This window comes from Dermacentor silvarum, chromosome 4, assembly GCF_013339745.2.
Source record: "Dermacentor silvarum isolate Dsil-2018 chromosome 4, BIME_Dsil_1.4, whole genome shotgun sequence".
Lineage (NCBI taxonomy): Eukaryota > Metazoa > Arthropoda > Arachnida > Ixodida > Ixodidae > Dermacentor > Dermacentor silvarum.
In genome coordinates, this window is record NC_051157.2 from 45,508,906 (window position 1) to 45,527,089 (window position 18,184).

At 44.5% G+C, this 18,184-nt stretch overlaps 3 protein-coding genes across 7 annotated transcripts in view; all 3 read right to left on the bottom strand.

Moving 5' to 3' along the window:
• The window catches only part of LOC119449939 (phosphoribosylformylglycinamidine synthase-like), a 46,132-nt gene extending 32,482 nt beyond the window's left edge, over window positions 1-13,650 (bottom strand). The window contains exons 1-6 of one of the 4 annotated variants that reach the window (XM_037713237.2): window positions 13,499-13,650; window positions 8,354-8,643; window positions 5,539-5,686; window positions 3,674-3,824; window positions 2,724-2,832; window positions 2,062-2,202 (exon numbers count right to left, since the gene is read on the bottom strand). In XM_037713237.2, coding sequence (XP_037569165.1) covers window positions 2,062-2,202; window positions 2,724-2,832; window positions 3,674-3,824; window positions 5,539-5,686; window positions 8,354-8,634 — 830 coding nt within the window. In that variant the 5' untranslated portion in view covers window positions 8,635-8,643; window positions 13,499-13,650. Of the gene's footprint in view, window positions 1-2,061; window positions 2,203-2,723; window positions 2,833-3,673; window positions 3,825-5,538; window positions 5,687-8,353; window positions 8,739-13,494 lie in introns of all 4 variants that reach the window. The other 3 variants (XM_049665532.1, XM_049665531.1, XM_049665530.1) reach the window with 3 other exon arrangements.
• Window positions 9,952-13,208, bottom strand: LOC119449940 (AP-2 complex subunit alpha). The gene has a single exon (XM_037713239.2). The coding sequence runs from the start codon at window positions 12,843-12,845 to the stop codon at window positions 10,083-10,085; it is 2,763 nt and encodes a 920-aa protein (XP_037569167.1). The 5' UTR covers window positions 12,846-13,208; the 3' UTR covers window positions 9,952-10,082.
• Window positions 13,651-14,200: 550 nt separating the features above from the next.
• LOC119449942 (F-box/WD repeat-containing protein 7) overlaps window positions 14,201-18,184 on the bottom strand; it is a 30,959-nt gene continuing 26,975 nt past the window's right edge. For both annotated transcript variants that reach the window (XM_037713244.2, XM_049665536.1), the window contains exon 11: window positions 14,201-15,641. In XM_037713244.2, the coding sequence (XP_037569172.1) occupies window positions 15,376-15,641 (266 nt within the window). In that variant the 3' untranslated portion in view covers window positions 14,201-15,375. The remainder of the gene's footprint in view (window positions 15,642-18,184) is intronic.

The window sequence follows — 18,184 nt, forward strand, 5'->3', positions numbered from 1 at the left end:
TCCAGAATAAATTTTGTTACAGACATTACAAAAAAAAAAAAAAACGTTCAGCGCAAACTGACGAGCTATTTCAAGGTTGCTGAATAAAAGTGCGTTGGCTACGGTTCGTGTGGCGTCAAGTGATGCTGCTCCGCATAACATGCTATACTGAGCAGTATTACTCGACGCCACAGGAACCTTTGCAATTGAGTTTGTCACCAAGTATGCATATTTTCATACTTTTTGGAGCTTGCTTTGGATAATACGATTTTCTGATACATTTTATTTTTCAGTTTCCAAGGAGATCGGATCAACGAGATTCCACTGCAGTATTATGGCTATACATGTCGCAAACCCAAATATAACGCGAGGCGCCTTCTGAGGCTCAAAATTCTGGGAAAAAAACTTGTGTTACATACATGCAAATATGGCAATTCATTATTATAAACATGATTTACCTCTGGGAATCAAATATAATATTTACCGGTGCATAAATGTATGGCCTAGTTTTAATTTCATGCAGGCCTAGACTGCATATTTGTTAGGAGTAAGATCTACATTTGCAATCTTATTAGCTAAAAAAAATTGTCAAAAAAGTAAAACGTCAGATCGATTGAAAGAGTCTTGCCAAGTAATTACAATGTGTATTCTGCTTTGAATAAAGCTCAACAAATGCTAACTTGGGAAGGAATGTGTGTGTAAAGAGCTGAAATCAAGCCATGACACACACAAACTAACCAGCAGTTTTCCAAAATATTCTGTAGTAGTACTTTCTGCCGTTTCAAAGTAATTAAACCATTGCAGCAGCATGCAAAGCACTGTTTATTCAGGATATATGAACGCTGCAGCTCATGGATGCAAACAACACAGTCAAGTTCCCACAGCTATACGACATACCTAATTATTTGGCTAATTATTATTAGGCAGGGTAAAAGTTGTGCAAATGCTGTGCATGGAGTGCGGAACAGTTTTCAAAGATAGTGAGAATATAGCACTTCTGAATTCCTGAGTGTGAACAATAGTGTAAACAATAATGTTAAACCTAGAGCTGGCTCTATTGCAACATGGAAGACTTTAAAAGCAATAGAGCTTTTAACAGCAAAGCATAAAACATCTGAATTTAAGAGGTATGGGCCATTTGAGCCAACTCAATCCATAATTACCTTTTGGCAATGCCCTTTTACTCAATAAAAGTTGTTAGCTGTTTATTAACCTTCTGAGACACAAAAACAGTTTAAGGGCACAATCGCTTTACAAGTCGATTTCTAATACTGACTGGGATGTTACAAATGTAAAAAACAATATTTTTTTTTTTCACTTAAGTATCCCAGTTAGATGCCAGAAGCAGGACCTCCGTGTATGTGGACAAAGTGACCATCTCTTCCTGTTCGATATGGTAATAACTGCTTTCGTCCGAATTAACAGAGAGACAAAAATGCAACACTGAGTGGTGGGAATTGCCATGTTTGTGCTGCATCCTGCATTTTTGTGTCATTTTGTGGTTTTCAAAACACACTTAAAGGCTGTTTTTAATCCACTGTGACAACACAATGGCTTCTGCCAAATCAGTGTCAGTTTTCACAAAAGCTGGAGTCAAGAAATTAAATGACCTCCATCACTTCCGCGGGCATCTGATTTCATATTCGGTACGAATACGGTATGAAAGTAATCATTTCTGAATGAACCTTTACTATGATTGAAGCCACTGTGCAATATAATGTACGAGGGTCCATCAAATGATGGAGTTTAATGTCCCGAGACAACATGGGGGCTATGAGGGATGTCGTGGTAGAGGGCTCCGGATTAACTTTAACACTTCGCGTTTCATTAACATAAACCTAAACCAAAGTAAATCGACACTTTCGCATTTGCCCACATCAAAATGTCACCTTAGAGCTGAGAATCGAATCCACGACCTCATACTCGGCAGCAGAACACCATGCAAAGCCACTGAGCTGATGTGGCAGGTAATACTCATTATTGTGGAATACTGTTTATGTGTATACAGTCTTGGCTGGGAACCAAATTGTCCATTGTGAAAGGGCACTACTGTGCATGAGAAGAGCTTAGCCAACGTGTTACCTGCTGTTGTCAGAGAACTTGATGACATTGTTGTCGTTGCTGGTGTTCTGGGTGGCCGTAATGAGAGAGAAGAGTGAATGAGGTACCTCCTTTCCATCCACCACCAGTCGGCCTTTGAAGAACCAGTGCCGACTGTGCTCACTGCACATGTTAGTTGCAAAAGCATTGTCATTAACATATCGGTGTTTCTGATGTTTGACAGCTCTCAGTGTCACTGATGGAGTAGCGGTGCACATTCTGCACTACAAAGGTAAACTATACTCATACCATCCAAGTGCCCTGCTCTCTGAGATGAAGTAAATTGTTCACCATCATTAAGTCAACATGCCGGAACTGAGAGGGCAGCTCAGCATGCAATGACCATTTAGATTAAAACTCTACATACATATTTTATAAATGTAGATGCATGTTTCAAATGTATATATGCTTCAAAAAGGAATGTAATTACTTAGTAGGCAAGTCTATCTTATCATTTCAATATAACCCAAATGTAGAAATATGGTAGTTATAGTGACAGATGTTAACAAAATGGCGGCAGTGCATTCCAAGTAACCTTGAGCAGTGAATGAACACAGGTGATGCTTTCTCTAACTTGGTACAAAAAGAAATGAAAAGATTTTATGAACAATATGTGCATATGTTTGTGTATATATGCCTCATACCTGTTGGACTGAGCTAGGTCGAAGCACTCTACAGTGGTTGGGTTCCTTTTGAGCTTGTTCTTGAACAAGTCCGTGTAGAAATCCAAGTCCCAGTTATCAAACGAGAGCCCTTGCAACAAAAAGTTACATTCATCAATTATACTTTATCATTCACTATTAAATGCCTCACAGCTACCACTAGAGCCATGAAAACTTATTTGGAAAAGCAATTGGCTTCTACTTGAACACAGCCGACCACACGCATGCGAATACAGCTACGTGTCTCGGGTATTTTCCCTGTTCAGAGGCCTGAACCAAGCGAACGCAGTGTACCCTGGAGGTGCAGTCACATTCAATATGAGTTGCAACACGATGCCCATGGTCGAAGGTGCTCCAAAGCTGCATGGCAGTGCCAACACACGAAAAATTAATTTACAAAATAGCAGTAATTGCAACGGTGTATAGTTCTAAATTTTTTGCATGCTTGCGCCGCCATGCAGCCTTGGAGCCCCTTCAACTATGGGCACCATGTTGCTTTAATTTATTTATACCATGGTGCTAATAGTCTCAGTCTTGAATGCGTATACTATACTCATGTATATGGGCAATTTCATTGTTTGTAAAAGCTGCCGAGGCTGTCCGTCTAGGCTTTTAACAATTAACAATTGATTGTTAATTGTCAGTTGTAATAAATTGCTTCATCTTGGTAATTAACCATTACATTGATAATAAACAATTGCCTAGTGCCTAGGAGGTGCTTTCAAAGGCTATGATGTCACAGGAAGCAAGCGCAGGAATGTCAAAGGGGCATTGCCACCAATCTTTCACTTTTGCATGCTCTCTGTCCTTTATGATCAAGCCTCCACTCATGGCAATTAGACTGACCTGAAGTGTTATCCACCAATGTAGTCTGATTTAGTATCTTTAGTACACTTCAATGCTAGACAAAAACAATGATGCATGCGTTTTACCTAGTTCGGCGCTAACCCGCTCTAGGGCTCGCCTCCCATGCTGCAGTATGTCGACCTCTTCCCAGGAGTGAGTGCTGGCAGGCAGCTCAAACGTTGTCACGGGAGTCAGGTAACGAGTTTCTGTCATGCGATCATGCAGCACATCAACGACCTGGTCATAGAACGAGAACGTGCTTTAATCTGCAAGTTTAGTAGTCAGCAAAATTCCTGTTATCCAAGCTGGCTGCAGCGCATATTGGACACCACAAAGCTGATAAGAAGCATAGATGCAGAACCTTCCTTGTGCTTTGTATATTTTGTTGCATTTGAATTAAAATGAAGCATCAACACCAATCAGCCAAACTAGTGCTTCTGACTGAAAACAAATAGTGAAAGTTGGAACTAAGCACACTTGCACTGCGCGATGTGCACCGCAGGAAGGAAAATGGTTCGGCTTAAGGTAGGATAAGAAAGTGCTCGTACAATACGCTATCTGCTAAATTGTGTTGTTATCTACTGTGTACAGCATAGATAATGCAGATAAAAGAAGACTTTAGGGCTACTAAAGATTAGGAGATGCTGAGAAACATGCAAATTCAGTCACCCATAGGCAGCAATGCATGCACCAAAGTGCTTTTGTGCCTGATGTCATGATATTCAAAAAAGGCTGGAAATATGTGCAGAACTTAATCTGTATGCCACGTCAAACAGCCCATCTTACAGCATATTATACAACACATTTATCATAGACCTAGATACATTTTAGTTTTTTACCCTTGACGAAAACATGTGTAAAGCTGTAAAGCTGTAATTGTTAGCTTTCCTCAGAACACATGGCCAAACATGCCACAGGGATGGTCATTGTAGTCCTTCCATTGAAGATTGGTAGTATTGTTAACCATCTAGTTTTATTGCAATTATATGGACACTCCAAAGCGAATTTCTGCCGTCGGCGTCGCCGTCGCTGTGAGGTTCTGTATGACGTTAACAGCGATGAAATCGTCGCCGCGCTCCGGACGCTGTATGTGCGAGTGAAAGGCGCGAGGAACGTGCGCTTTCACGGGGAGCGAACGCACGTCGGAGACCAAACGCGCATTCTGCGCCGTGCTCCCTGAAGGGCTGCAGAATTAGGCGTCTCTTTCCTCTTTTACAATCACCATATATAGAGAGCAAACGCGACTTCTTCCGTCGCGCGAAAGGCCGTGGGGGGACGGGAGGGAGGGGAGGTGCCGTTTAGCTGCGGCACCAAATGCGTATTTATATAAAAACGTTGCGAGGCAAGAAGGTGGGTAAGATTTCCGACACTGCTCGACGAGTGTCTCATTCTGATCTCGTCGAAAACCTCCAAGCGAAAAGGTGGGTAACATTTCAGACACTGCTCGACGAGTGTCCCATTCTGATCTCGTCGAAAACCTCCGAGCTGCCCCCAGAGGCACCGGCAAGTCACCAACGCCGCACGCATTCGGTGCGAACGCGGGCAAAACGCCGATGGCGTCGACAACAGTTCTGCGCGTTGCTGGTGCTGCTGCATGTACAAGTTTATACAGCTGATAAAACTATCCTTACTCCGTATAGCTCTCTACTAATTTGCTATCGCAATTGATGCTTCGTCTTTCGGGTGAAACTGCGACAAATATTTTTTTTCATTATCAAGATGGTTAAAGCATAACCACACAGGACTTTTGTTAGCAACTCTGGGTTTCCATATGAATTTCTGGCAAATAGGGCATTGTCTGGTGTGTGTATGTTCCTTTATTCATGCTGTGTACCTGAATTTGAATTCTCTTAAACAGTCCTTATATCGCCTTCAGTTTGTGACCATCTGGTTCACATATAATGACTGCCTGAAAAAAGAAATTTTGGATTAATTAGTGTGAGGCTCATACCTTGTCCTCATCCTTTCTTGAGGGCACATAACCATCCTTAAACTTTATCAGATAGCATGTAGAACGCTCTATGCGATCGATGCAGTCAAGCCCAATTGTTTGGCAGATGGCCACAGACTGTGTTGAAGAAGGCGTAGAGAAGTTGAGCCTGGAAGAAAGGAAGGAAAATGACAATGTTATATAATTTTTTTGTTTACTGCATGCACAGCCACATGGCATAATATAGACTTGGGCCGCTTTTAACAAATATTACGGCCCCATAGGACGTGTTCGCTATAGCAAAGCGCTAATTATAAGCGAGAAGTATATGCTTAAGTTATTATAGCATGGATGCATGAAATGCAATTTTGCACTAAGTCTTGGGTGCAGAAAACCTTCAACATTCCTTAAAAGCTTTCACCTTGGTGGCAACCAAATTATAATGATCATAAAAATACCTAGGAATGGGAACACCATTATTCACTTACCAGCTGCCGATATCCAAAGCTACATATTATTGAGCTGCTTCCATGCAACAAAATTTATGACAAACAGCACTATTCTAGCCTCCAATGAAACATTTCACAGTGTTATTGCAAGAGCTGCATGCAGCTGCTCAACTAAAGCTGCAAGATGGCTATACAGTCACACCTCGATATAATGAACTTGGATATAACGAATTATCGAATATAACAAAGTAAATCTTGAGTGTTTCTCGTCAATATCAGCATGCAACGAATTTGTGTGTATAACAAATGTGCGATATCATAAGGGTATTTCTATGCTGGATGCGAGAGGTTCAACTGTATAAGATCAACAGTGGCTCCTCATCCTCAAAGCAATGTTTTGACAAAGGGACATGTCTTCATCAGGACGTAACATTGTCGAAACATTGGCTCTAAACTGCAGCTTTCTTCGTTCAGGAAGCAGTCAGAAGACATTCTTCATTTGTCTTCTTCAACTGGCTATGTAGTTATGTTTGTTTGTGTGTGTTTGTTTATGCACACACACACACTGCAGTTCCACTGCGGCTATTGCAGGAACGGGGAAAAGCAACCCATATCCAGGCAGAGCATTCCAACATTCCAACTTAAAGAGCAAAAAAAAAAAAAAAAATACTGCATTTATACATATCGGTTCTAGGCTGAAACGTTAAAAAGGTTTAGGCTGTGAGAGTACACGGCCGATATTTTGTAGTGATGCCTTTTCGCGATTTGTCAGTGGTCAGAGCGACGGTCCGCTCGCGTTATCAACAGGATCAGCCGGCCGTGAGCGGTGGATGATAAAACTAGTATAGAATAAGTCATAAGGCATCGCTACAAAATCGCGGCCCAGGTATGTGAAGGCTTGGCTATGCATTTAATTAAGGGGGTACAGTATTCCCTTGTCGAAAAAGAATAAAAAATACACACTGGGACACCTACACACTAGCAATAAAAGCAGTGAACTGGATGAGTAAAAATAAGCCATTAGTTTCAGATGCTGGCCATAATCGTTATTTCAGTAATAATTCCTCATTTTCACAAGCACATGGCAACAAATGAGCTAATTAAAAGATGTAATCTGGTATAAATTGGCATGAATTGCAAATAAATAAAATATGAATTAAGCACTAAGGGTTATGCACCTATTAAACAAATTGACCAGCCCATCCCCTGTCAAGAAAATGGGGGTAAGCGAAGCTTGTCGTGTATCTGACCTTCGTCAGGGTAATGTAAAGTTCATGACATGTCATGGTAATAAAACAAACATTTATTAAATGTATGCATCGAGGGAAGGAAACGTACAACACAACGGAAGTAAAAGTTGCATGAAAGGGAAACAAAAGTAAAAGGAAAGGGAACGAAAAGTAGTAGGAAAGGGAAGGTCAAGTACACACAGGACAACCTTCGCTTACCCCCATTTACTCGACAGAGGAAGGGCTGGTGATTTTCTTTCTCTCTGTTTCTTTCTATCTTTCTCTCTCTCTTTCTTTTTTGTTCCTGGTATGTGCCACTGAGCTTGGACTCTTTCTGCATTATCACCAGGATCGGCCCACTTTTCAGCGTGACACCCCCCCCCCCCCCCCCCACCACCGAAACTTGTGAGCCTATAAAGCTTTGCTTAAAGAGATAAAGGAATTCCAGCAAAAGAAACTACAAACAGGAGCCAATACGCATAAATATATACAAGGCTGTAGCTTGACTGCAGCCTAAAGCTTGATGCTTGTTATTTTAGGCAATCCAGATTAAGATTTCCAAATGGGAACAACAGATCTGTCTTGTTTTTACAGCTTGGAATGGTTCGGGCCTGCATGAACTGAAAAGAACCAACGAGGAATTGCACTTCCAACCTTAAACCAGTAATACTAGTCGACGTTTTCACCCTAAAGCTTTCTTCGTTATATTCACAATATTTTTAACAAGTTACTTTACAGAACCTAACCCTAATTACTGCTGGTTTAAGGTTGCCAAACAAAAGTGCACACACTTGCTGACAAATCAGTTAAAGTACATGCTCATTCAATATGAGCTGGAACACTGCGCACGAGGTCGAAGGGGCCCCAAGACTTCCTGGCAACCACCGACATATAAAATATCGAAGAACTAAATACCATTCCAATTACTTGTATTTATTAAACACACTTTTCACATTTTGGCACCACTGCAGTCTTGGGGCCCCTTTGACTACAGGCACTGTGTTGCAGCTCATACTGATTGATACTGTACAGCCTACTGGAAAAAAATATTAAGATGGGACACAGAGCGAAGAAACGATGGTACATGTTTTTACTTAGTAAGCCACATAGCAACCAGCCATTAAGCAGGATCCCGAAGGTAAAATCATTTCACCTCACCTTGGGCCAATTTCAACAAGAAGGCTTGCTGGCGTTTTTTGTTCTTGCAGGCTTGTATGCTGGTCAAGGTGAATCTTAAAGCCAGGTGTAAGGAGCCAAATAAGGCGCTTTAGTTGCTCTTGATCAAGCGCTTTCTGACCTTGCACTTGAACATAGAAGCAGTATTCAGTCAGCAGCTCTTCGGCAACGTCTTGACCAAGGGCCCCATTGATTGCAGCTAGCTTGCCCTTCAGAGCACTGTCCGAAAGGGCAGGCGACTGGTAGAAGCGTAGAATAGCCATGGTTTCTGCCTGGGAAGGGGACGGCCGCAGGCCATAAAGTGCTTTGTGCAGGTATCCCTCTTTGCTTTACATGCGCGTGCAATATTTTGCTAAAAGCAACCAGCCTACAAAGACAGAAGGAGAGGTAATTGTTACCATTTTACTCCGTGCGTGTTTGTTAGCTGGCTTCTCTCTGCAAAATACGTGTATAGTCGTGAGCAAAAGTTTGGGGACCAGAGGTGCCACTACATTTTTTTCTTCCTTTGCAGCCTAGGCATAAAGGCCGAAATCAAGTGGTGCTACCCAAGTGCACCTGTTTGACCAGCGTCATGAATTAAGGATATTTCGCGTTGCACGGCTGTGCTAGAAGATAACTTTTTTTTCTAGCTGATGCCGTGGTCTCCAAATTTGAGTGCGTACACTGTACATAATAAGCCTTGCAGCTCTCCTTGACGGGGCTTACCTTGCCCATTGACTCGTGTTCTACGACATACCACATGTGACCATGACAACTGCATGGAAAGTCTGACAGAAGTAGGGTCATCAGGCCCACATCAGGCCACTCAGCCTCCGATTTCGTCATAAACTACTTGCAATAATGTAAAGAAATGATGGCACATGAGAAAGTGACATTGAGCATTGAGCAAAGGGGTAGTTGTGTGCATGGCCCGTCATTAAGTTGTCCCTTACAATTGTTTTACGGTAATCAATCCACTCACAGCTTACTGCTGTGCCACACGTCCTCACAATGCCATCTCTATGCCACGTCAAAATTAAAAGGCACACTGTAAACGTCCGTCTACTGCAGCCATGGCAAAGCTACCAGCTAGCAATTGTCAGTGCTTGCATGTATTTGCTAAGCTTCTCGATTATATTTCTAAAGGTTTATTTCAGGTAAACCATTTAGCATGTCAAGAGCACAGCACTAAGGCTGATCTAGTTGGTGACCAACTCAAGGTTCACAAAATTTTGCAGTTCAACATATGTTTTAGGGGGCTCTTTTCACACTATGCACGGACAGATTCAAGTGTACAATCAGTTTACAGCTGCAGGGCACAGCTTCAAGATATGGAAACAACCATTTAACAATAAGAAGCATTATCAAGCCTATGTTTGGTACACCAAGGGCACTGCCTACAACCTGCGCTGTCTAACCATGGCTGTCCAACTGGGGGCTGTGCCTGCCAGCTGCCACACATGGTGAAGCATCAAGGCATCTCCACAATAGTTCAGCAATTGACGCAACAGCCACCAAACAGCACATTTTAATTGCATTTCAGGCCCTCAATGCTTCAGCGTGCTTCGCCAGCAGCAGGAACACACAATTAGAAGCAAAACTGTAACAAAAGAGATTTATTTGCTAACAAGGCACCTTGGAGCATCTTATTTGTGAAAAATGATCAGCAGCATATATTATAAAGAATATGTATATTTCTCTTAGCCAACAGTGGGCACAATGAGTGGTGCTGTTACAAATGCTCGTACAAAAGGTCAACCATTATTTTTGCAACATGGCTTTTGCTGGCACGAACAGTCAGACGAAACATGCGAGCTTCTAGATTGGGCTCCAGCCGCATAAGGCACCCAACCTGTTGGCCGCGCGTACACACAATACCGGCACAGACGTAGTTGTTGGGGTTTGGGTCGATAGCTTCAAGCAGCTGCATGCCAAAACCTTCCAACTTTGTTCTGATGGCAGCAGCTTCCATGGGAAACCGTGCCCGAAAGACTTTTTGTTCTTCTTGTTGTGGCCCTGAAAGGTTTTTCCAACGAGCAAAAAAGCTTTCAGCAGTCATGACTGTTGGCTCGAAAAATTTGTTTAGAAAGACGGGAAGCTTAAGGGACACAGACTGAGCACTACCAACATAAAGAAAATGAACCAACAGTTCTGGAGGTTCTTGGAACTCTTGAAGGCATTCTACACTAACAATCTGTTGAATTTGGGAGCCAGCATCGATTACTTTCTCGACTGGTTTGGCCTGCACAAAAAGCTTGGTTGCTTGGTCGCCACGGCAGGACACAGTTGATGTCACACCCTGCAGCTGAAAGGTGCTCTTGTTGCCATAGAAGAGGCTAAGACGGCCAAGGTTCTGCTTGAACTCGGCTCTGACGCCAACTTGAATGATGTCATTCTCGAACAGGACACCAGCATTGCGCAACACCATTTTTCGAAGACCATCCTCAGCACTAATAGGTGCAGCGACAGGTTGGGGTTGCTCCTCAGAAGGCTGCATTGTAAGTCCCAAGAGGTCAGCCTCCACACCTCCTCCATTGGTCACGGGCAACTTTGCACTGCTCTCCACAGATCGCGGTGGTGTTGGCGGTGGAGCAGTTTCACATGTAGTTTCTTTAAGACCAGGCTTTCTACGCTTCAGCATCGCAAGTATAAAAGACTCTCTCTCAGGAAAAGGTGGCATTTCTTCCAGCACAGTGGCAAGCACGTCAGGTGAAGCAATACGACTCAGACCAAGATATTCAACCGAGCGCTGCTGCAGCTCAGCATCGGCACAGCGAAGATTGTTGTCACTTTGCAGCACCTCTTGGATTTCAGCCTTTATTTCGGGAAAAAGATTAATAAACTTAATGTAGGTGGTCAACAAAAGGGCACGTGTTGGAGCGCTACACAGGTGGTACTTGGAATGAAGCAGGCGGAACTGAACTGCTGGTGCAGAGCGCTGGTCTCCGGCTACGAGGTTGCCAAACTCTCCAAGAACATAGCCAGCTACTTTGACCATATTTTCGTGGCAGGCTGGTGCCTGAAGTGCCTGGAAGCAAACTTTGGCTGCATAACCCTGGACATCCTCCCGATTGGCTACAATCTGAACGACACGGTACCAAACTTCTTCGCTGACGTGATCACCTGCCACACGAATGAGATTGAGCACTACGTCAACATACCATGCATAGTCTGATGCATACTTCTCAGCAAGGATGGCTACCTTAAGCACCATCTCCTCACGAATGGCATAGTCCGCAGTCTCGAGGTAGCTCAACATCTCGCCTACAATGAGCTGTGCATTGGTGCGATCGCACATGGCGTAAAGCAAATCCACCGCCTTCTGACGGACGCTGACGTCTCGCTCCATCTTCAAAGCAGCTACCACGGTCTCCTGGTGTTTCTTGACGGCTTCATGCGACGAATCTGATGTGGCTAAAAGACAGAGCCCTTCCAGCGCCATGTAACGCAAGTTGGTCTCTCGGTGTTGCAGGAAATGGCCGAGCTGGTTGCAAGCGCGAATGAGGAGGTGTGGCTCAGGCAGCGCTCCAAGCCGATCCATATGCAGAATAAGCGAGATGGCTTCGAACAGCACAGCGTGGCGAGCGTTCGAGTGTTGCACTTTCTTCGACTTTGCCGGTTCCTGCGCCTTGTTGAGCAAAGACTCGAGGCACTCGTTGAGCCTACCACGCACGCTAGGCTCCTCGGGAGGCGGGTAGTTCTGCAGCAGCCGCAGCAGCTTCATGCACAGCCAAGGCGCCGGCACGAAATAGTAGGTGTAGTCCTGTAGGTCCGTGTATGAGGCGTTCACGATGCGACTCAGCCGCGACACGGCAAGCGGTATGCATCCCTTGTACTCCTCCGGGTTTTTCTTGACCAGCGCGTCGATAAGGCTGACAGAGGCTGTGACGACGCCCAGGTGCTGGTCGTTGAGTAGGTGGATGATGCGCGAAGTCCACTCGCCCCCAGGCACGACATCGGGCAGGGTGCGGAGAAGGCGCAGGAGGCACAGCGCGGCGCTCTGCTTGACTTGGTCCATGGTGTCAGGAGACACCAATAGTTTGGGAATGTCGCGGCCAAACGCTTCGGCCATCTCCAGGTTGCCCATGTTGGCGACGCACTGAAGAGCGAGGTTGGCGTGAACGGGGTTGCGAGACGCCAGGTCGTTCTTGATGGACTGCACGATAAGGCGCATGAGTTCGTCTTTGGCATTCATAAGCACCAGGATGAAAAGGTATCCTATCTGCTTTTCGGAGTATTTGTTCGAACTGAGGAGGTTCACCGCCTCCATGTGACCAAAATCTATGTCGTGCCCTAGAAGGAATATGAACAGCAACTTGCAGATGTACTTCTTCTTCTGGTAGCCGTCCAGCGTCTTGTCGCCCTTGAACTTTGACCGAATGTTGGCTAATTCTTTGTTGATTCGCTTCGTTTCAGCTTCCTTGCTCTTGCAGTTGCGGATGTCGGAAATAAACACGGCCAGGCCCCGCATCCCGTCTCCTTTTGCCGGTGGCATCGTGAGCTTTACGGACGGCTTTCTTGTTGCAGAACAGACCGTTGACGACGCAGCTGCCCACGAAGAGCCCTCCCGTCAGCTCAGCACGACTTGATGACACCGAAATACGACTCGCCGCAAAGCATACCCCAAGAGCAGCGCTGCAAGAAGCCGCGAGCACACCCCTCAAACCGCCCCTCGTCTGCCATCCTTGTGAGGAATGCAGTCACGTGTCTGACGCGACCATGGCCGCCCAATGGGGTCGCTGCCACTCCGGTATTAAATGATTAAATGTAGGCGGGCTAATTTATGGTTCACGGCTCTCCGAAACGACACATGCGCTCAATTGTTTCGCTGTTGCTGGTTTCCACTGCACTTCCAATGAAGCATCGCCTAACGTGTTCGTTTGGTTTGGGCAATATTTTTTTCTTTTTCTTCCCGGGAACTATTTTATTACGCGACAGATAAGCGATAGCAGCAAATAAAGATATCGCATTTCAGACCTCTTGTAACGACAGCTGCAAGATCTCATTTAGTACGCGTCGGCAAAGCGTAGACTAAAAAAATAAAGCTTTTTGTAACGTGCCTCACCTTCCTGCCTGCGGTCAAACAGCAGCACAAGTCGGATCGTAATGGCAACCTGTTACTGCCTACATAAATGAATGTTCACCTACCTTCAGTCGTATTCCTCGGAGGACGCGTCTCGACTGGCTTAGCTTCTTCGTTGGACGAGACGGAAGGTTTCGCCCGGCCTTGATTTGACCGCCGCCGGCTACGCAGATAGTGCCTGCGTCTGGTCGTCCGAACCTCCTCACCACTTGAACGATAACGTTTTCCTTCGGGCGCTCCCCGCTCTAGCCGTCCTAGCCTTGCACTTGCACACACGATTGCTGGCCAGACAGCGAAATCACGCCATGCTTGATCTTATCTGCCAACAGCTTACATGCAAGATGTAGCGCTGCTTGAAGCAGTCTAAAAAACTGAAAGTAACTGCTCGAAATCGGGAAATGCTTTGCTCCGCTACATTTCAAGATAGCCTTCAGCACGGTGGCGGGCGGTGCACATTTTTGAGATATTGTAGGTGTTTTGCAATCTCACGCACATGCATGGGGAAAAGGTCGTTGTCTACAATGTTACAGGAGTTTCGGAAATATGCCTACTTGTTACCGTTTCTGATAATGCAATGTCAAATACACGCCAGTCTCTCTCCTCAAATGTTTTAGCACAGAACCAAAAGTAACTTTCAAATGCTAATTCAATGGTGGCAGTGTAAATTCAGCATGAAGTAAACAAAAGTAAGTGTCTCAATGTTCCAGTGTGAAGTCAGAGAATCAAGCCATGCACACCACGGCTTGAATTGAGCAATTTTCAAGCAGTACAGGTGAAACAATTAGTTTTACTTTGCCTTCAGTCAACAACTATAAAACAAACCTGCAGACAGCAGAGAATATACAGCAATGTACAACGCAAAGAAAAGGGATAATTAGTCCGCAGAACAAAAAAAATGTACAGCGAAAAGCATGGCAGTCAAAAGTAATGGCGCCCTGCGCCGATTCCTCTTAAGTTAGTGCACCCAGTATGATGAGCTGAACCCCCTAAAACTAAGTCCACTGGCAAAATACCACCAACCCGACATCTTACAAGTCCATACACAAGTCTTAAGAAAACAGACACACAGGGGCTACTGTACGGCTTGCCAAGAAAGGAAACAAAAGGTATGTACTTTCAAGAAGCGTGTTTTCCAGGAGCTCTTGAGGGGAAAAAAAGAAATTGGGTGGGGGTAGGGAGAGGGAGAGATAAAACATGCACCTTCATCATTTCTAAGGACTCAGAAAAAAAAAAAAGAGAAAGCCCCACTAATTGTTCTCAGGTGCTGAGGCACTTCCGCCACAGTTGTCAAAAGGGACGGCACCTTGCCCAAATCAAATAAATATAGGAGGTGTTCCCCCATGTCCAAGGGAGGGAAAATAAAATGCAACTTCAGGGCATGATGCTTTACTGTATAAGGCAGGGCCGCACCCCTGCACCTAGGCTACATGACAACGCTTGCCGCCAACTAATCGCAGTGGCCTCGACACAAAGCTTGAGCAGTAATGGCACAAAAGACTTGCTGCCGACCGGGACTACTATTAGACATGAACACTGTTCGGGTCCATGATCTCTTGCACAGGGGGAAAAAAAAGTAATGGTAAAATGTCACTGAGTGAAATAAGTTCTGTACTGGCAAGAGCGCGCAATAGGCAGGCACATCACGCTTCTTGGTCGCAGCACTGCACCACAACAGTTCTTCCGGAGACTGTTTCTCAGAAAAAAGGAAGAAAAGACAAATGAAAGTTGAGGGAGCACTGCAGCAGAGGCACCACAATAAAAAGTCTTGCTGCCATGACACACTCTTCCCAGACTTAAGAAGCTGGGGCAGTGAGGGAGTGGGGCTTGGCAAGCTCCTATGGCAAGGAGCCCTTGACTGGCACACACGCGAAGTACATGCGGCCTGTTTCCTTTGGCACTTGTCGGGGATGTTGGGAGGTAACATGCTGCAGTCAACAGCTTGTCACTTAGGCTCATCAAAGTCCAGCACGAGCAGCTTCGTCTCCTCCGTGCCATTTCGCGAGCCCACTGCGCACACTAGCTTGGTTGAGGAAGCACGAAGGCGCCATACGACGCCCCCCGATCCACCAGACTCCAGGGCCACGAGGTTGCGCAGGAATTCACCCGTGCGCAAGTCCCACAGTTTCACAGTACCATCGTCTGATGAGGTGACCACAAACTTGGAGTTAAACTGGAGGCATGTCACCGCACTCTGGTGCTTGTGGGCTCCTGAAATGGGAGTTCAAAAAACCAGTGTCACTGAGGCCCATCTTTCCTGGCTGCAATTTCAACAGCAATAGATTAGAAGTGAATTTATTTGGGCAAATATAATATTAATGAACAAGGAAAACAGACTGTGTTCCTGGAAAGTGAGTGTGTGTCCTTAAACTTCCCTGCTAGCTGTCTGATTTTAGTATGCGAAGAATGAACAGACAACCGCTCAGAATATGAATCGAGATAATACCCCTCTGATGGAAAGATTTGCTATCGTATTGGCTAAAACGAGCCCCGTTATTCTCAATAAACGTGGATTTATGTTTTTAATTCTTCACTAAAAGTTGAGAAAAATGACCTTTGGCACCTCATGCATCACAAACATCAAGATGCATAAGTACCTATCATGTGACCTTCTAATAGTGTACGCAGTTCCTGGTCTATTTATTAGTAATGAAATGCAGTACACTTTTTTTCTATTGTTTTTTTTTAACTTACAATGTGTAGATAAGCGTTCGTTTGTCGTGAGTAGAAAAGTGGCACTGCCTTCGGCCTCATTTTCGATGAGTTGTCTTGGCTCATCTATCAACAGAATAATGACGCCGGGGGCCTGCCAGCCATGACATAGGCAGGCGTGTACTTGGGAAAAAACGCGGCACAAATATAAAACATGTCTGTAAAACAATGCAAGGTTATTGTACCAGCTTTTTATTTTCAAGAGTGGTTCAAAAGGTCAAAATGTAGGTGGTTAACCACAGTTGCACTCACTCCTATGAATGCAGAACTATGGGCGGCTTTCACAATTTGCGAGACAGGCTATCGGCATCCCTCTCACTTCTCGGCGTTGCTGGAGAGGCTGCCCAGATCGAAAAATTCTTACAAATTCTTACATAATATGCTTGCGTTTTTGTAAGTAACCGCTACAGGTGCAAACACTACCAAGAGTGAGCTCTTTTCGCTGTGCCACAATAAACTAGGTCATTAAAATAGGTTTTCAGTGCCATTAAAATGTATTTTTAATGTTTAATTTTATCAATGGTGACTAATTCAGAAATAGAGGAAATGTACCCTAACCCTCTCAATACCCAACCGACAGCCCATGGGTTGTCATGTCAAATCAAAAGTATTTGTCTGTCACTCAATGATTATTTTTCCGAATGGTTAACTAATTAAATAAATTAAATTCTGGGGTTTTACGTACCAAAAGCATGATTTGATTATGAGGCACGTCGTAGTGAGGGACTACGGATTAATTTTCACCACATGGGGTTTTTAACCCTTTAGCCGCCAACCCTGAGCTGTACTCATCACACTCGTCCGGCCCGATTTTCCACTCCTTCCGCCGCCAAAGACTTATCACGGTCGTCAATTGCTTTGCTTGCAATTTTCAACCCTAGATGGCAGTAGTTGTCTATGAAAAACCGGATTTCGTGCCTTTCGTGCGTGTTTTAGGCCTGGCAACAGTCATTTCATAATGCCGCTTCAAAAGAAGAATGCCGGTGGCGGCGATTCTTCAAGAAAAAGAGGTGCTTCTTGGAGCAGTACAGAAAGCAGTGTTAGTGACGACATGAAATTTGTCTGACAGCGACTCGGATGTTGTCTTTACCCTGGAACTGCTGCGCAACTGGCCGTTTGAGGTAGTTCGCGTGTATTCGCGGGCATCTTTCACACTCGGAAAAACTTTATGCAGCACGAATTCTGCAACAGAAAGCTCTATTGGCAGTTTCTCATGTTGCTCTAAAATTTTCTCATTGACACTAATACGACTAATTATCTAATTAGGCGGAATGCAAAAAAAAACTCCGAGTATCTCCAAGCGACGGCAAACAGCATTACCTTGGTTTCTGTCCAGCTACGTGGCATTTGCATATTTTTAATATTTTGGACACCCTGCATGTATGTATGTGTGTGTATATATATATATATATATATGTGCATGTGTGTGCAGAAATGAAGACAAAAGAGACCATGCCATATCAGATTGCGAAGCACTATCAGAATAAGGAAAAATTGCATGTGTCTGGTTCCCATCGTGTCCACAGCTGGTAATACAAATTTTAATCCGATTAGCATTAGGATACTTCATGCATTTTCACATGTCTATCTGTGTCTCTAGCCCTTTTTACACCAACTTGGGCCCATGGTCTTAATGAGTAGAGCACGAGACTGCTGTGCTGAGGGAACTGGGTTCGAAATCAACCGTCGGACCAACTTGGATCACCGAGTAGGTGACACTGGGTAACTGCAGCTCATCAATGAACCTCTTTTGACACCAACTTGAGTCATTGGGTATGTGCCACTCTTCAATGACAAAAAAATGCTTTAAAGTTTATCTGGTACTGGTTGGAATCGAACCTGCATCATATACTATAATCAGGCAATCTTGTCTAAATATACGTTATATTCACACAAGTGGCATGCGTGGACTTCGTGTGCTAGATGGCTCAACATGTCCAGCGGGAAACATGAGAGAGGAGCCTGACTGCATGCATGATGCCTTTCCACGTTGGCAATATGGTGTCGCTACATGGCTTCAATGCTACTCGACATTAATCACG

What these genes read in the sequence shown, in the direction of transcription:
- LOC119449940 (XM_037713239.2), bottom strand. Translation starts at nt 12,845, where the DNA reads ATGCCACCGGCAAAAGGAGACGGGATGCGGGGCCTGGCCGTGTTTATT.